The 19856-nt window shown below is 42.3% G+C and overlaps 3 protein-coding genes across 3 annotated transcripts; 1 reads left to right on the top strand and 2 right to left on the bottom strand.

Annotated features, from left to right (window-relative positions):
• Window positions 1-85: 85 nt before the first annotated feature.
• galm (galactose mutarotase) lies at window positions 86-5484 on the bottom strand. The gene is made up of 9 exons (XM_020921344.2): window positions 5326-5484; window positions 4634-4823; window positions 3794-3948; window positions 3517-3630; window positions 3341-3433; window positions 1305-1386; window positions 928-1078; window positions 662-836; window positions 86-264 (listed from the first exon to the last, which is right to left on the bottom strand). The coding sequence occupies exons 2-9, from the start codon at window positions 4821-4823 to the stop codon at window positions 187-189; spliced, it is 1038 nt and encodes a 345-aa protein (XP_020777003.2). The 5' UTR covers window positions 5326-5484; the 3' UTR covers window positions 86-186.
• Window positions 5485-5858: 374 nt separating this feature from the next.
• Window positions 5859-9498, bottom strand: si:dkey-191g9.5 (rap1 GTPase-GDP dissociation stimulator 1). Its single transcript, XM_055162406.1, has 12 exons — window positions 9376-9498; window positions 9145-9270; window positions 8130-8258; window positions 7838-7963; window positions 7494-7637; window positions 7246-7377; window positions 6964-7098; window positions 6765-6890; window positions 6524-6663; window positions 6333-6459; window positions 6122-6250; window positions 5859-6003 (listed from the first exon to the last, which is right to left on the bottom strand). The coding sequence occupies exons 1-12, from the start codon at window positions 9386-9388 to the stop codon at window positions 5876-5878; spliced, it is 1455 nt and encodes a 484-aa protein (XP_055018381.1). The 5' UTR covers window positions 9389-9498; the 3' UTR covers window positions 5859-5875.
• A 6415-nt stretch (window positions 9499-15913) lies between these two features.
• chchd1 (coiled-coil-helix-coiled-coil-helix domain containing 1) lies at window positions 15914-19283 on the top strand. Its single transcript, XM_020921542.2, has 3 exons — window positions 15914-16195; window positions 16517-16635; window positions 19023-19283. The coding sequence occupies exons 1-3, from the start codon at window positions 16060-16062 to the stop codon at window positions 19131-19133; spliced, it is 366 nt and encodes a 121-aa protein (XP_020777201.1). The 5' UTR covers window positions 15914-16059; the 3' UTR covers window positions 19134-19283.
• Window positions 19284-19856: the final 573 nt, after the last annotated feature.

Genomic DNA, 19856 nt, shown 5'->3' with positions numbered 1-19856 from the left:
TGTTTTCCCCAAACCCCAGGATGTCAAGAGGCAGACTTCCAATCCCTAACACAAGATAAGGTATAAATAGTGTACAAGTCAAATCTCAGCAAGATTCACAGATATTTTATTTGGTACACTGAAGAGTATTAGTACAGTATTAGTAAGTAATGTTTTATGCCACTAGTATTGTCTGGGATGTAGATGTCAGCAGGTAGTGAATGTGTAGCGAGTCACATGGCGGTACAGTTCACCAGGATGGAGCACGCAGTTAGGAAATGAGGTCTGAAGACAGAGACATGACAATGCATCACCAAAACCCACCTCAGACAATTAAAACATTTGTTAAAAACATAACAAACAGAAAACATATTGAACATTCAGTATGAGTAGAAGAGTACACAAAGTCTTTATATTATAATTGAAAATGTTTATAATTTCTTTTAACACCAACACTAACACTGCAGCTCAACTAACCACAGTCTACAAACTCTAGCTAACACATTCCTGGCACCTATTAGCCCAAAATTATAAGAGAAAGAGTGGAGGTGGACTGAAAATAGTCATGTTCATTTGGGATAAAACTGCAACAACACTAAAGCTCTTAGCTTAATGGGATAGAGAAAGAAAAGGTAAATGTCTCAGACAAAACATACTGAAAAACAGATCTACAGAATGGTACCTGGTTGATAGCATCAGGCCAGTTTTGTGTCTCCAGACAGAAGGAGCAGTGTTTGCCATACGTGACCCCATCCTTCCCAGTTATAGAACCATCTAGATAGTTAGCAGTGTAAAACTGCACACCTGGTTGGCTGGTGGACACCTCCAAGACTCGGCCACTAGGCGGGTGACACACCCTGTGAGGAGCCCAGTGTTCAGTGGGACAGTAGAGCACACGTAAGTGCACAACGACCTCACCATACCAGCCATACTGGAAAAGAGGCTTACCTGGCAGCTGGCCTCTCTGCCCAGGGCTCATCACGTGAACACAAGCAGAAGTTATGGTCAAACCCAGGTTCTGGAACCATCTTCAGCCTTGGACCAAGAAAAACTGGCCTTCTGAGGTCAAAGGGAGTACCTTCCACTGCTCTGATCTCCCCTGAAGAAATAAGATAATGGGCAAACAATCTCGCCATCAACAATTAGAAACTGGCCAAATGGTGATGTGTGGGCTTAATAGATGTTTGATAGATAGAAAAAATAATACAAGACCCGCAGGGTGGAAATAAACCCGACTTGGTCAACAATGCCCTCATGAGTGCCAAATATGAATCGGTTAAATAGTTCATTTTAATCATAAAGGTGTTTTATATGCCTAAAGTTACCTGTGGGGATGGAGGTGTTATCCATTGGCAGGTAGCACTCTGCACTGATGGACACTTCATGGTCGTAGACATTATCAGCATTCTGGATATCAACAGAGAAAAGATCATCTCATCTTCTCATTCAAAACAAGTGTCTGATATTCCAATTCAGTTTAAACAGGAACCATTTGACTTTTCAGCATGGTAATCCACAATGAGACTGCTAGGGTTCATATTTTGACTATTCTTAAAATTGCCAGGGTAGCCAGCATGAGCACTTATACTATGAAAGAATTTTTGTCATAAGAGGGTTGGTCTTTTATTGATCAATACACATAAATAATAATACATACATAATAAAGCCTACATACATGTTTAATAAACAAGCCCCCGAGATACATGAACTCCTCCACCTGAGGCAAGGACTCTCCACCCACTCAGAGAGGGCAAGCCACCTTTTTCCAGACAAGAACCATGGCCTTGGACTTGGAAGAGTTGATCCTCATCCCAGCCGCTTCACACTCGGCTGCAAACCACCCCAGTGCACATTGCAGGTCCTGGCGTGATGAAGCCAACAGGACAAGATCATCTGCAAACAGCAGAAAGGAGATCCTGTGGTCCCCAAACCGGACCCCATCTGGCCCCTGACTGAGCCTAGAAATTCTGTCCATATAAATAATGAACAGAACCGGCGATAAGGGGCAGCCCTGGTGGAGTCCATCATGCACTGGGAACAGGTCTGACTTACTGCCGGCAATGCGAACACAGCTCCTGCTCCGGTTATACATGGACTGGACAGCCATTAGAAAAGGCCCCCAGAGCCCATACTCCCAGAGCACCCCCCATAGGACACCATGAGTCGGTTGAATGCCTTCTCCAGATTCACAAAGCACATGTGGACTGGTTGGGCAAACTCCCATAAACCCTCGAGCACCTGATGGAGAGAGTAAAGTTGATCCAATGTTCCACGGCCAGGACGAAAACCACATTGCTCCTCCTGGATCCGAGATTGGACTATTGGCCAGATTCTCCTCTCCAGTACCCTGGCATAGACCTTACCGGGGAGGCTGAGGAGTGTGATTCACCTGTAGTTGGAACACACTCCCTCCCTTCCATCCCCTTCTTATACAGAGGGACCACCCTGGTTTGCCAGTCCAGAGGTACTGTCCCCGACCACCATGCGATGTAGCAGAGGTGTGTCAGCCAAGACAGCCCCACAACATCCAGAGACTTGATACACTCAGGACAGATCTCATCGTCCCCCAGAGCCTTGTCCCCCATGAGTTTGCCAACCACCTCAGTGACTTCAGCCAGGGTGATGGGCGAGTCCGCCTCGGAGTTCCCAGCCTTGGCTTCCTCTTCGGAAAACATGACGGAGGGATTAAGGAGATCCTCAAAGTATTCCTTCCACCGCCCCACAACAGCTCTCCCCCCGCACTGTAAATAGTGTTGGTGAAGCACTGCTTCCCCCTCCTGAGGCGCCAAACGGTTTGCCAGAATCTCTTTGAGGCCATCCAATAGAGTCGAAAAGCGAAGCTCTCGATTTACTGGTCAGTCTTCTTTCCTACCCTCACCTATGGTCATGAGTTCTGGGTAGAGACCGAAAGGACAAGATCGCGGATACAAGCAGCCGAAATGAGTTTCATCTGCAGGGTGGCTGGGCGCTCCCTTAGAGATAGGGTGAGGAGCTCAGTCACACGGGAGGAGCTCGGAGTAGAGCTGCTACTCCTCCGCGTCGAGAGGAGTAAGTTGAGGTGGCTCGGGCATCTGTTCCGGATGCCTCCTGGGCGCCGTTCTGGGCATGTCCCACCGGGAGGAGGCCCCGGGACATGCTGGACACGCTCTCGGCTGGCCTGGGAACGACTTGGGGTCCCCCCGGAGGAGCTGGGGGACGTGTCTCAGGTGAAGGAAGTCTGGGAGTCCCTACTGAGACTGCTGTCCCCACAACCCGACCACACATAAGCGGAAGAAAATGGATGGATGAATGTTTAATAAAATTATGCGAATAAACCCTTGAAGTAAAATTGCCGTCTAACTGGATTAGTCTGCCAAATCACCTGTCCGGCCAGGTTAAAGTAAGAGTGGTTGGTGAGGTTGACTGGAGTGTTTTTTGTCGACTTTGCTTCATACTCAGCACTCAGTGTTTCTCCCTGGAGAAAAAAAACAACAACAAAAAAGCATGTTTGATATACACAACCACAAGGTGTAGGCTGAGATTTCTGTTTGGGCTTACCTGTAGCAGGTATGTGAGTGTGACCTCCACCTCTCCAGGATAGCCCTGGTCTCCATCAGGGCTGGTGTGGCTCAGCTGCACTCCTCCTTCCACAGGTAAAGCCTTCCATACAGCCTGTATGTACAAAATCTGTTTAGAATCATACACATCAAAGCACACAGAAGCAATGGAAAATAGTATATAATAATAACAATCTTGAAAAACATAACACTGAATAGTTCAGTTATACCAATATGTCGGATTTTATTCAAAGAAAAAACTCGGTGAATGTAGTTACCTTGTTGAACCCCACAAGCCCTCCATGAAGTGCATTTGGTCCATTGTTGATGTCCAATTGATATTCTTTGCCATCGAGTACAAAGCATCCTTTAGCGATTCTGTTGGCTACACGGCCGACCACAGCTCCCACGTAACGCTTGTCTGACAGATATCCTGGGAAAATACATACATACATACATACATACATACATACACGTATACAAGTATAATACACATAGAATTTAACATAAAGAAGTTCACTGGTATAATTACTAACTACTCTATGTAAGTAATAGTACATTTTGTAGCACCAAACTCTGAGTCCAGTGCTTATGGCAAACTCTCTCCAGAAGAGGACACAAGATAAAAAGTTATTGATACTGAATGATCAGGCACTGAACACAGTGCATAAACAATAATTGTTGTATGACTGGTATACTGCCGTACAGAACTACGAAAAGTTTTTGGTAACATTTTATGGAACACATATCAGTGGTAGTTGTTATGGTAATTTGTGGTTTTAATGTATTAAAGGATGGTATATTTATCAAGCACTTATTAATGCATATTAAGATAATAGTAAAAATTATGTCTATTAACATAAATATAAGGCAAAAACTATAAAACTAATTAAATAGTGCTTTGACAGTAAGATAATGAATAATAAAATATTGACTATAACTTAAAAAAAAAAAAAAAGATGTTAAATATAGGTCTATATAGACTTGAGACTGAATATGAATAGAAATGATCTGGAATGATCTTAGAATCACCAGATCTTTTTGTTAGCTGTAATCTGTGGTCCCTATACTACAGTGTTACAGTCAGTGTGCATGTGTCTGTAGCATCATCATCTCACCCTGAAGGTCAGGGTATCCCAGCACCACATCAGCCCACTCCTGGTCTCTCCCTCTGCACAGCACAGACCTGAGTGTAGCCCCCAGAGTCAGTATCTCCACCTTCACTTGAGGGGATTCCACACGCCACAGGTGCACAGTCCCCTGCCCCGGGACCTCACCCCACGGCTGCTGTGTTACAACTGTCACCATCTGTCAAACAAAACACACGGCTTCCATTTAAATTAAACACGCTTAATTTGGAGAAAACAAAACACCAAAAAGGAGAGCGAATCTATCTATGATGGAGAAAGCTCAAATAAGGTCAGATGAACTGTATGATGTGCACACATCCACCTATCTATCCTGATATGACCTGCGCTTTTAGGTGAAAAGCCTTTAGTATATCGACCCCGGAAGTTGGAGACTGCTTAACTATTATTTTACTAAAATTCACAAAACGAGCGAATGTTCAAGTTTGAAAATCAACGTCGAGAAAAATATTTTCTACGTGTAGGCTGCCTCGTCCCTTTGAGTTTCACACTCTTAACACGGACGGTAAAATAAAAGTGGTTTTCCATTTTTGTTGATAATTGACCTGTATAGACTGTTGACAAACTAAGTTACGTTAAGTGAGAAGTCTCTTGCTTCTTCACAGTGATCTACACGCTTCTGTGTCTTATTATTAAGTTATTTATTGCAGTAGTTCTTTTACCCTTTGTTTAGAATCCTCCGCAGCTGTGAGGGCGACAGTCTCGGCGGTGTGCCCAGCTCTAGCTGCGGCTGCACGAGACTGGCTGATGTGGCTCACGCGCACAGATCTTCTTAAGCAAGTTTTGTCTGTCGAGTCTGTCACTTTTTCACCGAGGCAGAACCAGAACCATGGGCTGAGCAAATGTTTCTACCGCTCCCTGTTGGAGTGGAAGAATAAACGGTGCTGCGGCTGTTCAACATATACCATGAATCAACCACACAATCGGCACATAAATAATGCAATAACTATAGCTGGAAAATATATATATGCAAGGCTTAGCTGTAATAACGTTATGATTAAGAGAAAGTCATTTTGCTTGGCCTTTTACATCATAGCTTTATTTTTTATTAATAATAAGTCATATATGCAACATTTACAGTCATTTATTTTGGATAATAAGACTAGCATTGACATTGATATTGCAGTTTGTAAACACCTCAGTAAATACATGTGCATCTACCATAGACAGTCTATGGCATCTACACCTTGTGCTTGTGTCTCTTCCTTTGGTTCAAATACTGCCACCTAGTGTTTGCAGTAAGGCTTCTGCCTGTGAAGCCACCTTACTGCTGCTGTGACTGGTTAACTGATTCAGACTCTCTTGGATATGCACAGAGTTCAGGTCCTCCTTCATTGCACCTATAGACAAAAAAGTACAAAAAACTGTGAGTAGAACTATACTTTTAATCCTTTTACTGGGTGCTAAAAACTACACATAGAATGATATGAGTCATGATTGAAAAAGTTATGTTTGTACCAGAGTTAGCCAGGCTGCAGATGAGCCCTAAACTGTTGAACTTGACCTCCACAGCACCAGCTGGGTCCTCCAGAGTAGTCTTTAATACAGGCAACAGTGAAGCTTCACGGATGGGTCCCTTCATGGACTCTGCATGTTAGAAATACATTTAAAGTTCAATAACCTGTTAAAATACATTATATAAATGTGGCAGTTGTAAACACAACTTCACCAATATCAATGGCAGCTGCAATGGCCAGAGCAACCAGAGCCTCATTCTGCATGATGACATGTTCACTTGTTGCCATGGTAATAAGGTGCTTTATCCCATGTGCATGGGCAATGGCACCAACTACTTCCTGTAGTCACAGAAAGAGTCAGAACACATGAATCATGAAGGCACCTGTCTATTATGAGACGTACAGGACTACGACTATGGCGGATCAGCGCAGCTAGGAGTCGACTGGCCTCCCCTCTGACGCCTGCATGGTCTTTAGCTTCACACCACTCCATCACCCGAGTAAGAAGCACACTGTCTTTGCCCATGAGCAAGGCAGCATCCTCTGAAGGACAACATAAATAGGACAGACTGGTCAATTAAGACATTTAAAGGAGCTTCTTCTATACAAAAATGTGATAATATTATAATAATGTTATACTTCACCTTGTCCATCAACCATCATCCTCAGTGTACCCAGTAATTTGAACTGTACTGGGGGCATGTCAGAACGTAGCAGGCTCTTTATCCTCTCTGTAACTCCATCCTGCAGCATTCGCACTTTGTTGGTGGCTACAACAACAATGAGTGATTATTTTTGTATTGGTATTTTACATATTAATATTGATGTGAATGACAGCAGTACCAGGAATGGCCAAGTTTCTGAGCGCACTGAGCCCAGCGTGCTGCACAGACACGTCACCCTCGTCCACGTGCTGCTCCAGCAGTGTCAGGAGGTGATGCACCACCCCCAGCTCCAGCATCTTCACACAGTTACAGTCTGAGACAAGACCCAGGACACCCTCACACATCCTCAAATCAAAAACAGGCGAATTCTCCACTATCAAATCTTCAGTGAGACTCATATAGATGAATAAATAGCATTTATTTATGTTCAGATATGAATGCTACACAAAACTGATCTCACCGTTGCGAGCAAAATTTGCAATAGCCAAAGCTCCTGACAGTTGCAGCTGAGTGTTAGGGCTCTGCAGCCACATCAGCACGTCCTGGTACACTACTCCTAAGCCCTCTCCAAAACACTTCTGCATTGACTCATCTGAAAACACAAAATGGTTAACCATGGATATTGTCCTGTTGCTCTGTTTTGGTTTGTTTCATCCAGTCAAAATCAAGTTACGTACATATAGCTTGTTTTGACATGGAAGCACTCACCTCCTAACAGCAGGGAGACAATGAGGTTGGAGGCAATTTTGATGCTGCAGAGGTCATGGGGGTCTGACTCCCCCTGTAGAGCCCAGATCATCTGTGAAAGAGCTTCTGGTACCCCAGACTCTGCAAACTGCAGTTTCAGAGTCTCTGTCCACAAAAAGCAAGACAAAGGATTTCAGATGATTCAGATAAAACAATATTTAATATTTCTTCTGTCACCCCCATCTGGAGTGGAAGAGCAAGAATGTTGCATATTTGACTCAAAATCTTACGGAGACATGTTCCAGGGAGACAAAACTGTGATTGTGATTCAATCCTGTCTCTCTCAGTTGTAATCAAATCCTTACCACTTTCTCCCAGAGAGCCAAGGATTTCCAGAATGACATGTCGGCGCTCTGCATCAGGGGACCGCTTTAACTGTGACGTCAGAACATTCGCCACGTCCAGAGAGGCCAACGCTGCCCTTGCAGAATCTGCACACAAACAATATGGAACAATAATGTTGCTGTCTCAGTAAATTACAAAACAGTACTAAAACAGTACTCCTGTAGTTCATTTTTATAATGTGCCTGCAATACACTGTCATCAAACATTTATGCAAACGTGTACATGAAACAGCATACATACATACATACATACCTAGATCGGCAAGGTTACACAGGGCCAGAAGGCAGACGTTGATCAGGGGGTCGTTCTCTGGATACTGTCTCATGATGGACAGGAGCCTGGGGATCACACTGCTCTGGACCAGCTGCTCCTGCTGTTGGGCTACACAACAGTCATCCTGTTATTGCCACTCTCAAAATTATTTTTCAGCCTAAATCATTGTGACTTTATTACAATTAATTTATGCAGATGTACACAGAGATAGATTTCAAGATCTTAAAAATGCCTTCAGGTGATCTGAGAGTTCACATTAAATCAGTCATTCCTCTTATGACAGAGCCTGACCTCAAGAGGAGCATGCAGTAGGAAAAGTGTCATATTTGAGCCTTAAACAGACAGGCTTTCATTTAATATCATAAAAATAGCATATTGTCACAGGGATCAGATAAAAACTCTATTTTAATCCTTAAGTCATTCAACCCTACCATGAACACCTGATCATTAGTAAACCTTTTAACACAGATAAAATCTGAATCCATTATCCATTATTATTGAATCCGTCCATACAAATTTACATTGATTTACAGATTAAAACTTCCATCTATTTAATCTGAATGAGAATATTTTCTCACAGGACACCAAGATATACTGTAGAATATGAAGGAAATCCATCCTGGAGTTTAGACTTTTAAAGATGGATCATGTAACTTTTTTGATGGCAGGCCCTGTCTGCTTGTCTCCATGGAGATCTTATTGCTTTGCCCAGAATGTTCCACAGTAAGTCATTGAACTGGTGACACCATGAAGCCAAGATGGTCAGATCTTTAGAGAGGTGACCCCACTCACACAATGAGAATGCATTTTAGCAATAAAAAAAATAATAATAATGCTACACTGAGGAACAATTCAGGAACAGACAAGCCCTCCTCCAGAAATGCTACATGGTGTACCTTTAAGCACACAAATTGTGTAGAGGACAACTATATGTTGTGTGCTTGTTATCTCAGCTGATTAGATTCATGCAGTGTCTGGCTAGGCTACACTTTACCATTATCAAAGCAGATGCGTCCAATGGCACGACCAGTATTCAGTAGCATTTCTTGGTTGTCACTGTAGAGATAGGGCAGCAGCTCCTTCACCAGACCAGCCTGAATGAATGGCTCTCTCACAGCCGCTAGAACAGAGGTATTTAGGAGACACTGACTAAGTTTATCACTTACCATTAAAAGACAAGACCGTTAAAAATATGCAGCATATTTGTAATGTCACCAGTAGTTACCTTCACGGGCCATTTCCGCAATCACCAGTGCCACCTGGCAGCTCAGGGAGCTTTTAGTCCTCAAAGTCTGGGCCAGAGTGGGCAGAATCCCACTTCTGCAGATCTGCACGGCAGCCCCTTCCTCTGAGGAAGACAGTACACTTACTCTTAAGGCTATCTGTTGTTTTTCCATCTCACTGTTTCCCAATATACAAGCTAAACCAAACATGGAGGATGGCACAGTGTTCTGTGTCCCATTTACTTTAAAACACAATTGCTGCGAGTTATTATTATGTAAAAATAAATTATGTATATGTAAAAATATAACAAAGCAGAAGTTTATTAAGCTTTGTGATCATTTACATTTAAATAGTTTCAATTAAATGTTTTCAGGAATTAAAACTGGTAAATGGTACATTTTACTGAAGTAGTATATCTAATATATTGTGCACCTATTCTAGTGCATAAAGACTGAGATAGAGGAGCTCTTACTTTTGTCCAGGAGGGCCTGCAGAAGTGTGTCCAGATGTGGCTGGAGCTCCTCTTCAATGAGCTCTGTGCTCACGCTGATGGCCTTCAGCGCCTCACTCAAGGAGTCTGCAAGTCACACACACCTCTCAGTCTGGGTGTAATACCTCATTCATACAGGATGGTCCATCACAGCAGAGTTCAATATACAGAGCTGGGCCCTGCAGGCAGCTCTGAGGGACAGGTCTGGGGCATGTAAGGAGTGTGTGTGGGTGCGTTTTTGAATGTGCCATTCCTAAAACGGTATTATTACGGTCGTTTTTTAACAGGCACTAACAGAACAGTGCGTGCTAATCACCTCAGGTAATCCGCACTAAGTCTATTGAAAATAGCCAAGTTGACGCTTAGTACAAGCGAGCAATGTAGCCCCAGTGTGTGGGTTACCCGCAGCCTCCTGTCGCACTGCTCCCCCTTCCACCTCTTTTACTCATATTGAGAGGCTGCTAGTATAATACGCGCCCAGTCTCCTGCCTTTGGAGAGCGTAAACGGGAACAGATGCCGCGCATAGGCCTAGGAGGAGTCACTCCTTCGGTATGGTCAACTCTGGACACGCACCTGTGTCTGCGCCGGTATCCGCCATGGCTTTGGCTTGGCCAGGTTCTGGTCAGTGCTGATGCTTTCAGACCCGCCCTGGTCCGGGGTACAGCGCGCTGTGCACACCTACAACAACCGATGCTTACCGGTGTGGCTCTGCTTCATCCCAGCCCCCGCTCACGATAACTGCGCCTGCGCTTGTCAGAGGGCCATTTATTAATGAGGATTAAGAAATGCGCGAAATCGTCGTGGTGAGGATATGGCTGTATCTGCAGTTATTTCTGACAGATTTCTTACAACACCATACACAACAAATATTAGTAAACCTAAATTTGTATTTGTAGGAGTTTACTACAGACTCCTATAGGCCTAGGCCTAAGTGTGCATTTTAGTTTGAATGAAATATTACCTAACTTCGCTGCAAACCACTGGATCATTGTTTTATGTCATCAAACCAATAGCAATGCTCATTACTTTTTTTTTTAAAGCAGCTCATCTGACACATGATCTGTGCAGTCGAGCACTATTGCTTCCAGCGGATGGCGCTCAAATCCTAAGGATGATGTGTGTGTTTTGGGGTGTTTGTAGCTTGTGAGGGTTTGTGAGTTCATGCACAGGGAGCAAGCCCACGCTGCCATCAGATATTGAAAATTTCTTAGAATTCACTTGTCTAAAATTGCTTGTAAAATACTTTCACTGACAGTCTTATCAGGAGACAGTGCTGCGGTTACATGTTTACCTTAATCGTATCTGATTTCTGGACCTTTAATTTCAGATTATTTAAATGGCATGCAAACGGCAGAATCTGATTTTAGTAAGAATGACCATCAGAAGGAAATCTGTTGATTGTGCTGCTTACATGTCATTTTAATAGTCAGTTAACTACAAAAATGTGATAATAAACATGGTCTGAGTGCACACAGTGCATGTAACCACAGGGACTTGTTTGAAATGTTTGTCACCATTACAAACCCATGCTCAGACACATCAACAGCCACAGACATTGGCACAGAGAACTCTATAAAACTCTTAAGTAAACCAGAATGTGTCTTGACCCGATCCACTCTCAAAAGGAGACACTGACAGACATATAGTGTTATCAGAACGGATGGCACTGGCACACTCACTTTAGGCGATAGCTTCACCAAGATTATGCCTAAAAAATCATGGATAAAAGGGACATTAAAACAAATCACAATACAACAGACATGAGGCCTGAGCTCCAGTGGTGCATGAAGTGCTCAATTTATTAAATTTAAGTAACACATAAAAAAATCTGTAATGTAAAAGTATTTAAGTACCCGTTTAAAAAACTGTTTCACACAGATTTAAGTGTTGTTCATTTATTAGAGTGTTAAATGTAGTGATATTGATACTGATATTAAAATTATACAGACTTTTCATCAACAGTGTCAATACCATTCAATTCTTATTTTTTCTAATGAATTTGTTTATTTATTTGTGTTTTCTGAAAGCTGAAGCTTGAACTCAAACCTTTAGTCAGGATGAACATGGTAATAATAACCCCTAAAATCATATGAAAAGTATTTTTTACATTTCAGTCCAATTAAAATATGTAATAGGGTTCAAATACAGTAGATATCCCAGTGCTCTCAGATGTAGTAATGTAAAAGTAAAAAGTATCCACTGTAAAATGTAAAGTAAACACCAACAAAATTTTACATTAGTACAATACTTTACTTGTACTTCGTTACCTTCCACCATTGCTGAGCTATGTATGTAGCTTATATAGACCTATGTTCCTGTGGATTAGTAAGGCTTGGTGTATCAATATATGAGCAAAAAAACATTTTTTTTTCCTGAATTTGAACAGTGTACATCCATACCATACTCCATACATCTATACAACAACTTAAACATAGCCCTATGTCCTTTCATATCATCTTTGTACTGTTTTTAATTATGACCTCCTGTATATAGCTGACATATATATATGTGTGTGTGTGTGTGTGTGTGTATGTGTGTGTGCATGTGTGTGCGTGTGTGTAGCTACTTATTTAGAATTGATTACCACCATTTATGTTTTTTGTCTTTGTTATTATATTGTGTCCAAATAATTTCCCTTGTGGATCAATAGTTTGTCTAAGTCTAAGTTTAAGAGCAATTTTGTGAGTGTTGAATAGCAGTGTAGTCTACAGCCATGCAAAGTCAGACAGAGAGAGGTGAGGAAGTCAGGGTGAGCTTGAGGCTGTCAGATGATCTCATTAAAATAAACTGAGGCAGGTTGTGCTGACACATCACTGAACATGTCTGACTCCGACCAGTGTCAGGACATGTCTTGCATTCTCCCATATGTCACCATCTGCAGCAGTGAGCAAGAGCTTCACCATTTAGTCTGGAAAGTCAAATCCATACAGCCAGTGCATAGAGAGATCTTAAAATAAGCCTAAAATGTAAACAAATTGTGTCAGTCACCTTAATTCCTGAGTGTAAATGGTCATTCACATGTGAGGCAGCTCTGAGTTGAGGAGAGGGGGAATGTGCTGCATGTTGGTACTCTGAGAAAAATGTTAAACTAAAAACAACAAACCCAGTCCAGTTCTCATACTGGTTAATCTACGAAAATAACATCAATCAAAGAATTTAGGTGGTGTTATTATAAGGACAAATAGTGTTTATTACGTTATTACGCAAAATTGACTTGGAGTTGTGGTTTGTTTCAGTCACACTGTTGAGTAATCCTGCATTATTATTCTGTCCACATCTCTAAAGGTCAAAATGCTCTGTTCCACCTTGTGATGTCATACATAGTTTTAAAGTTAACAGCTATTTTTATCCTCATTTGAGCTGCTTATTATTAGCATTTGAGGCTAGCTAGCGAGCTAGTGAAGGAGCTAGCTGTGGACATTTGAGATGCTACAAATTTTTACATCATATGTAGCAGCAAATGTGTCAGAAGACCTTCAGAGGAAAAACTCAAATGACCACTAGGGACTATTGGATCGTGTGAAATAAAGAGTTTGTTTTTCTCGTATCCATGGAGACTGTGCAAGAAGCTAGCTAATTAGTTAGCTATAACATTTGAGATGCTACAGGCTTTTTACATCACGTGGCGACAAATGTGGTAGAGGATCTTCCAGAGGAAACACTTTGAGGGAATGGACCATTTCATCACCAACGGAAACATCAGACTGGAGTAACAGGGAAATGCAAGACGGAGGCGCGCATAGACACAGTGGCTTGAAGCTCCTGCAACTGGCAGCTGTGAGCTCCCATCAAAAAGGGACCTAGAATCCTCTGTTCAACTTCTCTGTGTCCTAGACTCAGCAGAGATCAATCTCCAAGTGTTGATACTTTGATACTGAGCTAACTTTTAACACCATCTGGCCAGAAAGAGTGATCTTAGCTGGAACTGTAACATGTGAGCTGATTTGTAAGGATTAAATAATGGGAAGCATTGTGTTACACTGTTTTAATGCATTGACAAAGGGTTACAGTGTACAGTGTAAAACAGTTTTGTCATACCTGTGGTTGAAAATAAAACATCTAAAATTGGACCAGGTTCCTGAAAATGTTTAAATCATAGACTGTATGTTTAAATCCATTTTTTATTGGCTGTGTTTGCTAATGTGTGCATTGTGTCCCAATGTTAACTGCTGAACCTTCCACCATAAACATACATCCAGTACAGCCCCAGCGTGATATCACTGCAAAGTATTAATTGTCTTCCATGGAGAACACCCCCTCCTTGAACCACCACCACCCCTCCAAGTGGTGGAGGGGTTTGAGTGTCCGAAAGATGCCGAGAGCTATGCTGCTGGGGGTTTTATGCCCCTGGTAGGGCAAAGCAAACAGGTCCTGGGGGACGGGTCAGACTAAGAGCAGTTGAGAAGGCCCTTATGATGACAACAAGAACAAGACCAGTTACGTTGCCCAGATTGGCGTCACCGGGGCCTCACCCTGAAGCCAGAACTGGGTTGGAAGCGTGACAGTGAGCGTCTGGTGGCCGGATCTCCCCCCACAGGGTCTAGCTGGGCACAGCTCCAACAAGTGATGTGGGGCCATCCTCCCATGGACCCACCACCCATGGGAGGATCCGTAAGGGGCTGGTGTGAAGAGGTCTGGGCGGCAGTCGAAGGTGGGATCCTCGACGACTGGATCTCTGAACATGGAAACTGGGGACATGGAATGTCACCTCACTGGGTTGAGCGTTACCAACTAGATATAGTCGGCCTCACCTCCACGCACATTCTCTGGAACCCAAATCTTGAGGGGATGGAATCTCCATTTCTCTGGTGTTGCCCGCGGGAAGCAGTGGCGAGTCTGATCACCACCTGGTTGTGAGTTGGGTCTGCTGGCGGGGGAGGAAGTCAGAAAGACCTGGCAGACCCAAGCATATCATGAGGGTCTGTTGGGAATGTCTGGCAGAGCCCTCTGTCAGGAGGACCTTCAACTCACACCTCCAGGAGAGCTTCTCCCAGGGAGGCTGGGGACATGGAGTCCACGTGGGCTTTGTTCTCGGCCTCTATTGTCGATGCAGCTGCTCATAGTTGTAGTCGTAAGGTCTGTGGTGCCTGTCGCAGCAGCAATTCCCAAACCAGATGGTGAACACCAGAAGTAAGAGATGGATGGTACCCATCAGCTACCTAGGGAGTCCCATGCCTGACGGGTACCGGCAGGCCAAGCGTGCTGCAGTCCAGGCTGTCACAGAGGAGGAGTTCGGAGAGGCCATGGATGAGGACTCAGACCTGTTCTCAGTGCATGTTGCACTCGCCAGGGCTGCCCTTTGTCACCAGTTCTGTTCATTAGATTTATGGACAAAATTTGTAGGTGCAGTCAGGGGCCAGAGGGGGTCCGGTTTGGGGACCACAGGATCTCATCTCTGCTGTTTGCAGATGATGAGCCTAATGGCTCCATCAAACCAGGACTTGCAGCATGCGCTAGGGCAGTTTGCAGCCGAGTATGAAATGGCTGGGATGAAATCCGAGGCCATGGTTCTTGATCGGAAAAAGGTGACTTGCCCTCTCCAGGTGGGTGGAGCAGCAGTGACGCGGTTGCTGTATCAAACTGTTGTGGTGAAGAGGGAGCTGAGCCTGAAAGGCAAAGCTCTCGATTTACTGATCAATCTACATGCCTCGGGGGCCCGCCAGAGGAGCCGGAGGAAGGGTCCAGGGTGAAGGAAGTCTGGGAGTTCTTGCTTAGACTGCTGCCCCCAGATAAGAGGAAGAAAATGGATGAATGGATGGAAGGAAGGAGAGAGCCTTCTGGAAGACATATGTACAGAACATAGACAACCACTGGGAGACCCCTTGCAGTACTTCTCTGGAGGCCCGGCCACTCTGGGACAACTTGGGTAGCCTCTTGGATGTATAATAAGCACAGACTGTATAATAGAAGTATATATACAGTCTATGATAATAAGACCTTCTTATAATACTTGAGTAATCTATACCAGTCGGGGCGGGTCCATGTATCTAAAAGAGCAGGTCTGATGGTCTGATGTCGTTGATTTTCAAGCTTTTTGCGACAGGTTGTTTCGCTTTACGGTACAACATGGCGCTGCCCTGAAGGACGAGACTGTTTTGTGCTAAGGGCTCGGAGGAGTAGTACCAGAGGTGGACAAAACAGTGTGTTCTGCTCTGCTTGGACCCCTGCATGCGACGCGTACCTTTTCCCGTAATATGGCGAACCAGTCGGTGTCGATCCAGGAAAAAGTTAGCCGTCTACTGAGCAGGCAGAACGGCAAACCCGTGCTCCGCCCGAACCGGCCGCTCAGCCTGAGGGATGCCGTGGCCAACCGCAAGCCCCAAAAAGGAGGTAACAATAATATAAATAACTATATAAAATACATTTGAGGGCATAAATATCGCTTTATTTTAGTCATAGTCTGACATCCAACAATGCCTATGCCTATGTAGGCTATGTGATTATATACTAAAGCATAATGATCATAAATAATTATAATGATAATAATGTAAATTATAAAGCATTATGTTTCATTCATACATAAAGATGATCGATTTGTGTAGAACTGCTTCTGTCCTGTGAGCATCGTGGATCAGGCCGTAAATCAGAACTGTTCTTTTTAAGACATTTTCAATGACATTACTAACATTATTTGTACATTTTGACCTGCAGAGGCCACGTGCATCACAGAAATGTCGCAGATGATGGCCTGTTGGAAGCAGCACAATTTTGTAGAGGATTTGTGTTCCAGTGAAATGCAGAACTTCTACTCCTGTGTGCAAAAAGCTCAAGTGAGTCCCTCAGCATACCACATTGGATTTGAATGCACACATTAGAACTGATTTATGCAGTGTTACATTTAGGGGTGTCAAATTATCGCGTTAATTGCGATTAATTAATTACAGTCATATTTAGCGCGTTATGTTTTTTAATCGCGTTAATCTCATTTTTAATCTCTAACTTTACTGTTTCTGTATGCGAGTTGCTTTATTATTAAACCTGTTTTTATGTGTTGTTGGGACAACAGCACACACACACAAAAACACATTTATACATTTTTTTTTCGGTAATTCCACTCATTGTCGGAAACCCACACAAAACGCGCGCAGTAAGAGCGATGTAAACGTCACGTTGGCGGCGTCAGTCGCACAATGGACGAGGTCGAAGAGCCAGTAGAACAGAGTCCGCAGTGCACAGGTAAAAACGCATTCGTGTCTTGGAAATTATTCTCCCGACATGAAATATAAAAGAAAATAACAAATATACGCCTACAACTTAAATGTCACTGGTGAAAACAACATGCATAGGCTCATGATGTCTGCACTACTGTCCTATAGTGACCTGCCACATGAGGGGACACGCACACAAACACACACAAACACACACAAACACACACCTTCATCATCGTCATTAACCTGAGAACGCGCGGAACACGTTTCCTTTCGTAGACACTGCGTGGACGCCGACGTGCTCCCGTGAGCCGCGTGTGGACCGTGTTTTCTCGCTACGCTGCGTAAACCGTGCTTCCTCCTGTGCGCCTCTAAACCAGAACTAACACCAAGACTAAAACCAGGACTAATCCAATCCAGGACTAAACCAGGTCTAAACCAGAACTAAAACCGGAACTTAAACCAGGTCTAAACCAGGTCTAAACCAGGACTAAACCAGGACTAAACCAGGTCTAAACCAGGTCTAAACCAGGTCTTAACCAGGACTAAACCAGGACTAAACCAGAACTAACACCAGGACTAAAACCAGGATTAACCCATTCCAGGACTAAACTAGGACTAAAGTAAGACTAAAGCAGGTCTAAACCAGGTCTAAACCAGGACTAAAACAAGGACTAAAACCAGTGATCTCATATATAAAGCATTTCTCTATCAATAATATTTTTAACATGGTTAAGGAAAGACTGGACTTTTTATTGTCTTTAAGTAGACAAAAGTTATTATGTTCAGATTTCCTCGTCTTTGCTACTTTACAGCAAACAGTTTCTTATTCATGGAGACTTGGGCTCAACAGCCAAATTGGAGAGATTTGTTGAACAATAAATGACTTTATAAAGTCACTTTTTTAAATCTATATCAGTCTTTTGATCTGCCACAATAATGTAATAATGAATTTAAATGAAAATACCTAAAATTGAAGGCTTTTCTCAGCAATTTTTAGGTGAGATTAAAATGAGGTTAATTAGATTAATTAATTACAGGTCATAATTAATTAATCTCTCAATTATTTAATCGCATGACAGCACTAGTTACATTCACAAATCAGATGTGGGGTATGCTTCCTGTTAGGACTAAATGACCACACGTTTGGGAGGATTACAATTAGTAGTTTAATTAACAAAGACTCCCTCTGCTCTGAGTGAGGTTCTGAGCATCATTAGTTTTGACTTCAGTCTACATACATTTCCAACATTTTTGCCTGACCTTTATGTATAGATTTCTATTCTGTTTGGGTGAAATCCCTACTTACTTCATCAACATGTTTTAGAATGCAGTACTACTTCCTGTATTCTAAAGCTTTTTTCTCCATTAATTTTCACTTAATTGGCTCTACACACAGCAGCATGCTCGCTATCACTGTGTCTCAATGCTAATAAAATTGTAAAACATTAAATAAGCAACCCATTAAAATTCTATTCAATTAAAGTAAAGCCTACAACATTATTTTTAAATGTTGAATACTTCAGTTTATAATTTAATTTTAATATTTATATGCTTCAAAATTAGCATTAACTCTGAGACACAAAAGTCTCTCTAAACATAGATGTGAAGGATTCATTTGATTTGTGTAGTTTTTAACATGTCAGCAGCATCCTTCCGCAGTGCCCTGTTCACTGCATTATCTTTAAATATTTATTCATTGTTACATTAATCTCCAAACACTTTATTGAGAAAGCTGGACAAGAAATAGAGAACAGTGAGGTTATGGAGCACTATTCTGCATAGAGGTTATTGGTGTAAAACTATGAAATAGATTTACCATTATCACTTACTTCTAGCTGATTTAATTTAATAAAATTATTTTAGTTAATTAGTAAATTTGCAGAAATTTACAAATTCTTCTTTGTTTTACTTTATTATATTTCTGTTTTCCAATGTAAAAACTAAATGCATATTAATCAAGTGATTTTCTTTTTTTAATATTAATTCTATTGTCTTTGTTATTTTAGGCTGCTATGAAAAATAAAACAGCTGGAGTTGGTCAGGACGAAGGACGTTTGCTTCCTAAACAAGCCACAACACTGCTCAAGAGATTTCCCAACCGTAGAACTGAGATTTGACCCTTTCCCATTTAAGTTTATGGAGTTTTATTGCATCAACATCACAACACGGACTTGTCCTGGAAACTGGTTGTGGGCCAGCTTTTGAAAATATCTGTTTGAAATGTATATTAAATGCTCATGAATAAATTATTATGTTTTGGTTTTGAAGTTTTGCTATTTTATGTACTGACTCCTGTTACATTGTGAATGAAAAACAGATGAAAACCTTCTCTGTCCCTCAAGTATTGAAGGAACATGAACATAATTGAACATGAATAAAAATAGAGAGAGAGAGTATAATATAATTCATGGTAGCCAAAATGTTAGATTTTTGGTTCAAATCTTTTTGAACTAAAAACCTTTTGAAATGTGAAATAGGAATATAATCTGATAACATTTTCTCCTTTTTAAGTTGATATAAATGTTCAGTCTTGGAAACACATCTCTTTTTTGAAACAGACCTTGGGTTTCTGTGATACAGCTTAGTAAAGCCTTATTTACAGTCTATCTTGCTGAAGTGTTGACATGGGCATAATGACATTTCCGTGCAGAGGTACTTTCATGTTTTGTCTAGGCCACAGGAAGTAGTTAGTGTTTGCACTGAGCTACTGTTTGTGTGTCCATCATTAACACAAACATTTCCCTCCTGGATTCACTTCCTCCCCAGTGTCCAGAGCAGACCTATTCCTGCACTCGATGTACAGCATCAGTGGTAGATATGGATGTGTAATACCGCACCAT

Source organism: Boleophthalmus pectinirostris, unplaced genomic scaffold (genome assembly GCF_026225935.1).
Source record: "Boleophthalmus pectinirostris isolate CB_2022bp ecotype Guang Dong unplaced genomic scaffold, ASM2622593v1 HiC_scaffold_5, whole genome shotgun sequence".
NCBI classification, from domain to species: Eukaryota; Metazoa; Chordata; class Actinopteri; order Gobiiformes; family Gobiidae; genus Boleophthalmus; species Boleophthalmus pectinirostris.
The sequence above is the reverse complement of the archived record's forward strand: the minus strand, read 5'-3'. Positions and strand labels throughout refer to the sequence as shown.